Here is a 7,353-nt window from a genome sequence, read left to right on the forward strand (position 1 = left end):
GAGGAGAGAAGATGATGGAGTAGGGCAGGGGTGGGCAAACTTTTCAAAGCGAGGGCCGCATCAGTGGGCCATGAAAAGTCGAAGGGCCGCACCTTTTAAAATCAGGCGGTGCGCTCTAAGATAATACGTGCGTTTTGCCACAAGGGCGCCATTTCAGGACCATAATTAGCTGAAATGGCGTTGCAGAGCGAACCAGAGACAATATAGAACAGTAATCTGTATGACACTGAAAAAGTCAGCCTCGGCTCAAGCACAAACATGTTGACTTTCACAAAAATCTATTGATTTTAAAAAAAAAATTATTTTTTTATTTTTATTTTTTTATTTGCTGTAGGCTTCCGCGGGCCGCACAGAACCCCGTAGAGGGCCGCATGCGGCCCGCGGGCCGTAGTTTGCCCACCCCTGCTGTAGAGTGTAGTGTTGGGTTAGTTTGTATTTATTTATTTATTTATTTATAGTTTGTTTATTGTTACATCATGCTCATAACCTACCTAATAACTATTTTTATGAAACCAGAGGTCGAAAGAAGATGAGTCATCTGATGATGACAATTATCAACCATACATTCCTCTAAGAGAGCGAAGAAAGCAAAAGGTATTTGTTTTTATCCTGACTAAATATTTAGTACTGTTACATAGGATTTATTGTTAGGCCTACTTTATATTGCTCCCGATTTTACTTGTTTCACTGACGTAGAACTTCAATTCTTCAGATTTCAAAGTATGAGAATTACTTGGGTAGAGTTGGTGCACTAAGGGAGGAAGAGAAAAGGGGAGGAAGTAGCAGTGAGAAGGAAGACTGGAATGCGGACCATGCTGATGAGGAGGAGGCAGAGGGGGCCATTAACATTGGACCAAAGCTTGGCATCAGCTTGTTGGACCAGCACAGTGAACTTAAAAAGCGTGCCGAAGGTCCGTATATACAAACGCATGCGCACACGCTCGTACGCATCATTTTTATAACTGCTTGACATAATTATTAAATTAGTGTTAATTAGTTGTATAATTAGATTAATTAGTTGTTTCGATTTATTAGATTATTAATAAATTTATAGATTTATTAGGTTTATTTAATTAGTTGTTTAGATTAGTTTATATTAATTAGTGTCCCATTAAAGTCTACAAGTCTATAACAAATTGGTATCAGTATGTAAGCAAGGAGTGCTCAATGTCAATGATGAAAGATTGGGAGCAATCTAGGTGCCATACATGCATCCGTTTTGTTCCAAATATGTACCGTAACATTCAAAGCTGACATTGAAGTAATGAGTGTTCTATATATTATATCAGAATATTGTGTAACCTACATAATTTTAAAATCTCTAATGTCACAGCTGCGGAAATATCACGGACAACAGTTAGTATTGTGGCGTGTACATTGTCCTTTCAGCACGGAGAGAGACTGCAAGAGAGAAGCAGCTGAAAGAAGAGGAAAGCATTCTGTTGAGCGTTGCAGAGAAAACTGCCCTCATGGGTGTCGCTGAGTTGGCCAAGGGAGTTCAGTATGTTGACCCCATCAAGACGTCGTAAGTACTAATGTTACAGCAGCACTCCATTCATCAGCGCATGATCTGCAACAATATGTAGATATCATCCGATGTATACTAGTCTAAAAAGGTTTATGAATGTACATTATCTATCCATGTGCTAATTGCGATATCCATGTGTGTTTAACTTTGCACAGTATTTGCCCAAACAGCATCTACATTCATCTGTAGGTGCCATAATAAAATGACACCCTATTTGAATTCTACAGTGCATATTAATTACTTATCTGTAAACATCAGAAGACATTTCTTTTCAAAATGATACATCATTTGTGGGGGGTTTGAAATGAATGGTATTTACTGTTTACTCTTGTATCTCTGGTACCCCATGTAATCTTGGTTGCCTACTAAGAAATATTACATAAATGCTTGTAGGTGGCGACCACCGCGCTATATCCTGGAGATGCCAGAGTGGAAGCAAGAACGAGTGCGTAAGAAGTACTTCATAATCACAGAGGGCGAAAACGCACCACCACCTATCAAGACATTCCGGGTCAGTGTTTGCACTTAGCATGATGTTCTGATGTAAAAGCGTCATTGGGTGCTCTTTATAGAGTCACAGGTCACCCCATGTGTTATGTGTTCATCACATTTGTTTGTTTTTCTCTCCAGGAGATGAAGTTTCCTAAGCCAATATTAAATGCACTGAAAAAGAAAGGAATCCTCCATCCAACACCAATTCAGATGCAAGGAATGCCCGCTGTGTAAGCACTAAATCATTAAAATATGAACATGATTCATTTAAAAAAGTTAATATATAATAATTGAAATCTAAACTTTGATTGAACAGTGAGGCATTTTGATGACTGTCTACCATGCATATATTGATGTTCTGTCTGATGGTTGCTACCATTTAGATTTAACCTATAAGTATGAACTATTATTCATATTTTTCCCTAAGCAATCCCAATCATAGCTTTCCCAATCAGCTTGTTGGTGGTAGTGGGTAGGGTGGTGCTTGTGGTGGTGGCGATTGTGGTGCTTGTGGTGGTGGTGAATCTGGTGATCGGGGTGATCGTGGTACTTGTGGTGGGGGTTATTGTTGTGCTTGTGGTGGTGGTGCTTGTCGTGGTGGTGATTGTCGTGCTTGAGGTGGTGGTGATTGTCATGCTTGTGGTGATGGTGATCGTGGTGCTTGTGATGATGGTGATTGTGGTGCTTGTGATGGTGGTGATGGTGGTGCTTGTGATGGTGGTGATGGTGGTGCTGATGTGGTGGGGGAAGTGAAACTATTTGTAACGTTTCATTCTGTCTTCTCTCAAGCAACAAGATATAGTGCAACAAAAAGCAGTGTTGCAACAAGAATTCCATACAACTAGCTAGTTGCTAACACAACCAGTACTGCAGCACCAGTGAATGGTTCCGTTCTTGATGCTATTTCAGTTTGTCTGGGCGTGACATGATTGGCATAGCATTCACAGGATCAGGGAAGACGCTAGTCTTTACGCTGCCCATCCTCATGTTTTCTCTGGAGCAGGAGACGCGATTGCCATTCTTCAGTAACGAGGGTCCATACGGTCTCATCGTCTGTCCGTCGGTGGGTTGTGCTGCAACCTATAAAGATATTCGGCTACGAAATAGACATTTTTGTTTACCTTTATATCTACCCTATGCATCACTTCTACTACCTTTACTTACTGTTTTACTATTTCTAAAGAAATTATGCTATGAAAAAGTCATTTCTCCATACCGTTCTAACCATCCATCCAGCAAATCAGTCTTTACTTACTGTTCTACCACTTCTAAAGAAATTTCACCCAAAACCTATGTTTGTCATACTTTTGTTGTCTTGACGTTGACTTCTCTTCTTGCCTTTTTGATTCTGATGTCAATCTTGTCTGTCTCTGCTACCATATTCTCTATCTTACATATCTTCATCCTCCATAATGGCCTCATTTCCTCCTTTTTCATAGAAGATCAAATCAGCAGTTTGTTATGAAAGCAAGAGGAATTTATGTCACAATATAATCATATATTATAGATACTGAACGACCATATCTTGGATGGTTCTAACATAATGACTATTGATTGATATATTTCAGAGAGAGTTAGCTAAGCAAACAGCTGAGAGTCTCGTGCAACTTAGTCAAGTTCTTGAAGAGGCAGGCATGCCACAGCTCAGAACAGCCTTGTGTATAGGTGGCACTGCTGTCAAAGACCAGATGGAAATAATAAAACGGTTGGTATCCCTAAAGCTGTACCCAGTAACTGCTTTTTTGGCAATAAATTTGACCTCCTTTGCTATTATTATTAATGTTTTCATCACTTTCTGAGATGGTACTCAATTGTTGTCTTTAGTGATAGGGATATAAAAAAAATTACATGGATGTTAAAAACTGGTAGTAACCAACCTCAGTGTCAGAAAAGAGGTCGGCTTGGTGTAATATTGTTTGACTAACTAGTAAATAAGACCACAATTCCCTAGTTTAGTTAGTTGACAGATTGTGACCAGGTCCTAAAATGCACAGGTACATATCATGGCCTTCACGGGTGTTTTAGGGGCGTTCATATTGTTGTGGCAACACCTGGGAGACTCATGGACATGTTAGCAAAGAAGATGTTGAACTTGGACATCTGTCGCTATCTGTGCTTAGATGAGGCTGACAGGATGATAGACATGGGCTTTGAGGAAGACGTTAGAACGATATTCTCTTACTTCAAGGTATTATCATCATAATTGTGTATCCAGTGCAGCTCTAGAAAATACTCAAATCTATCTTCACTGAAATTCCACAAGCCCAGTTGAACATCACACTGGAATGCCTACACAATTATAATCTGCTTGGGAACATAATTTACTGTAACATAAGCAATAAAAGGCAATAAATTATTATTAATAATTATCATTACCCGTCCGTGACAGCTCTCTCTCTCTCTCTCTCTCTTTTGCGTAGGGCCAGCGTCAGACGCTACTCTTCTCTGCAACCATGCCGAAGAAGATCCAGAACTTTGCGAAGAGCGCTCTCGTGAAGCCGGTTACTGTGAACGTGGGCCGCGCTGGCGCCGCCAACCTCGACGTCATTCAGGAGGTGGAGTACGTGAAGCAGGAGGCGCGCATCATCTACCTGCTCGAGTGTCTGCAGAAGACAGCGCCGCCTGTAAGTATAGTAACGAACGAAGGAAAAACAGCGACGCAGTCGGCGACTCGTGGTGACAGTAAGCACGTGGGATGTCGAGTTGACTGTGTGCATGAGCATTGTTGGAATTTTGACGCGGAATAAAATCTGGGGTGAGGTACTGTTATTTATCTGGCTTGTAACTTCAGTGCTTAGATATGACACAGGTGAATCTGGTGCATTGGCCCCATATATAACATAGATATACACTCAGTGGGTGAAGTGAGGGGGCTGTTAAGTGTGGACCCCCCTTGCTAAGATAAGCTGTTAGCTACAGAAGTCCATTTTTCTGAGTCAGGTTGCATACCGTTTCAGTAGCCACTTTTTTTCACAAGCATGACGTTTTCAGTGTTGGGAAAAATGAAATCTTATAATAATTAGTAGGCAATAAAACATAGCCTCTATGAACATGCTTTACAGTTGTAAAATGTGGTGTCTTATAGTGGGGAATGGCCAGAAATACATAACCAGTTTGAACATGCTTTTCTTTACAATTGTCCAAGATGAAATAGTGGTTAGTAGCCAGTAACATATAGCTACTTCTAAAAATTGCAGGTACTGATTTTTGCCGAGAAGAAACAGGATGTAGATGCGATCCATGAATACCTGCTGTTGAAGGGTGTCGAAGCTGTGGCCATCCATGGAGGGAAAGGTAGCATGTCTGCTTCTACTGTTTGTGTGAGAGAGAGAGAGAGAGCTCTGCTGCAAGACACTGGTATACATACAGTCAGAAGCTATCATCTACTAATAGTGGTTATATGATTCGTTGAAATTATGTACCCTCTTTCATTGCACACCATAGATCAGGAAGAACGAAGCACATCAGTGGAGGCCTTCCGTGCAGGCAGGAAGGACGTGCTTGTAGCAACTGACATTGCTTCAAAGGGGTTGGACTTCCCTGATATAAAACATGTCATCAATTTTGACATGCCAGAAGACATTGAAAACTACGGTAAGTGTCAAAACGCCACTAAAAGACGCACATGCAGCATAAATTTTGTATTTGTGAATATATTGTATATTGTGATTAAAGATATGAAAACATATCGATACCCAATGATAGTGATCAGTAATGGGTATTGACATGCATACCGATGTCATTCATTTTTAGCTTGCCTTGATATCGTCAAGATGAGCTATTGCCGTGGGGCGTTGTCCGTCGTACGTCCGTCCGTCAACATTTGGCTACGGTCAACGATAACTTGAGAACCGTTTGACCGACATGTTTTATATTGCATACAGTTGTTACTCCTATGGGAGAGATTTGAACGTCCTATTTTGGAGAATGCCAGTCGACCTACTTTCGAGCCACGCCCACTTTTTGACAGAAATGAAAATGGCCATCTAGATTCATTCGATTTGTTAAATTTACCTACCTACCTACCTAATCATACGGTACCTACGTGTAATATGGTGTTTTACATTTTTCGTTACAGTAATTTGACTGGAATATTTTATTGCTTTTATTTGCGCGATGATTGAAAACCAAAATGGCGATCATTTAGGCGTAACGCCATCTCTCGCCCAGATTTCAGACTTTCAGATCTGAAACATTTATTTTCGCATCCAAACTAACCCTGAAACAAAACATAATACATATAATAAGGACATTTGATCACATTTCGGTTCATCATAAATGAAACACTTACCAAATTTTAAATATCATCTCCCTCTTCTATCACACCCAAGGTGAGCTATAGTGTCACTGACACTTTCATTCTAACTACCTAACACCCTTGATGTTGCTGCAGTGCATCGGATAGGCCGTACTGGTCGCAGCGGTAAAACCGGCATTGCTACCACCTTCATCAACAAGTCGTGTGAGGAGTCCGTACTGCTGGACCTCAAACACCTGCTCATAGAGGCAAAGCAAAAGGTGGCACCCTTCCTGGCCGCACTCTTCTCCGAGAATGAGCAGTATCTCAGCATTGGAGGTAGGTGGCAGCTCGACCACGAGCACACATGGCAGCATTATTTCCATGTATATGTGGCAGTGCCCTCTATAAGCATACACATGTGGCAGCACTCTCTATAGACATGTAGTGGCAGCACCCTCTAAACGTGCGGTGGCAGCACCTCTCAACCTTCACGTGGCAGCATCCTTTACAAACATGTAGGAAGGGCTGGTAGGTCGGGCAGTGCCATCAGGTGCTGGTAGGTGAAATGTGGTTGTTGCGCGTGATGTTGCCCCCCCCCCTTTCCCAGTATAGAAATCAAGCTATGGTGACAAGGGAAGCTGATTTTTTTGCTGATGCATGGGCTGTTGCGCTTGCAGGTGAGCAGGGCTGTTCTTACTGTGGCGGTCTGGGTCACAGAATCAACATCTGCCCGAAGCTGGAGGCGATGCAGACAAAGCAGGCGAGCAACATTGGCAGGAAGGACTACCTGGCACAGGGAGCTGCAGATTGGTAGGCGTGTCTGCTCTAGAGGTGAGCCGTCACGACCTTCATGTCTAACCATTTGCGTTCCTGACGCATCCTTACTAAAATTACTACTCTCTCTCTCTCTCTCTTTCTCTCTCTCTCTCTCTACCTCTCACTCTCTCCTCTCTCCTCTCTCTGCTCTCTCTCTCTCTCGTCTCCATCTCCTCTCCTCTCATCTCGCTCGTCCGTCTGCGCTCTGTCCGCGTCATCTTCTCCTTCTCTCTCTGCTCCTCCTCTCCTCTCTCTGCCTCTCTCTTCTTCTCATCAG

General features: G+C 42.1%; 1 protein-coding gene across 1 annotated transcript; it reads left to right on the plus strand.

The window, feature by feature from the left end:
• The first annotated feature begins 514 nt into the window (after positions 1 to 514).
• LOC106817191 (probable ATP-dependent RNA helicase DDX41) lies at positions 515 to 7,216 on the plus strand. Its single transcript, XM_014821859.1, has 13 exons — positions 515 to 594; positions 713 to 911; positions 1,390 to 1,525; positions 1,922 to 2,039; positions 2,159 to 2,250; positions 2,930 to 3,083; positions 3,589 to 3,725; positions 4,046 to 4,208; positions 4,441 to 4,644; positions 5,218 to 5,314; positions 5,465 to 5,614; positions 6,414 to 6,596; positions 6,938 to 7,216. Exons 3-13 carry the CDS (start codon positions 1,470 to 1,472, stop codon positions 7,072 to 7,074), a joined length of 1,491 nt encoding a protein of 496 aa, XP_014677345.1. The 5' UTR covers positions 515 to 594; positions 713 to 911; positions 1,390 to 1,469; the 3' UTR covers positions 7,075 to 7,216.
• The last annotated feature ends 137 nt before the right edge of the window (positions 7,217 to 7,353 follow it).

The sequence above is a fragment of the Priapulus caudatus genome, unplaced genomic scaffold (assembly GCF_000485595.1).
Source record: "Priapulus caudatus unplaced genomic scaffold, Priapulus_caudatus-5.0.1 Scaffold34, whole genome shotgun sequence".
Classification (NCBI taxonomy): Eukaryota; Metazoa; Priapulida; class Priapulimorpha; order Priapulimorphida; family Priapulidae; genus Priapulus; species Priapulus caudatus.

Coding starts and splice junctions, on each gene's coding strand:
- LOC106817191 (XM_014821859.1), top strand. CDS start 1,470: ATGGGTGTCGCTGAGTTGGCCAAGGGAGTTCAGTATGTTGACCCCATC. Junction 2,040..2,158: donor CACCTATCAAGACATTCCGG/GTCAGTGTTTGC, acceptor TTTTCTCTCCAG/GAGATGAAGTTTCCTAAGCC. Junction 6,597..6,937: donor GCAGTATCTCAGCATTGGAG/GTAGGTGGCAGC, acceptor TTGCGCTTGCAG/GTGAGCAGGGCTGTTCTTAC.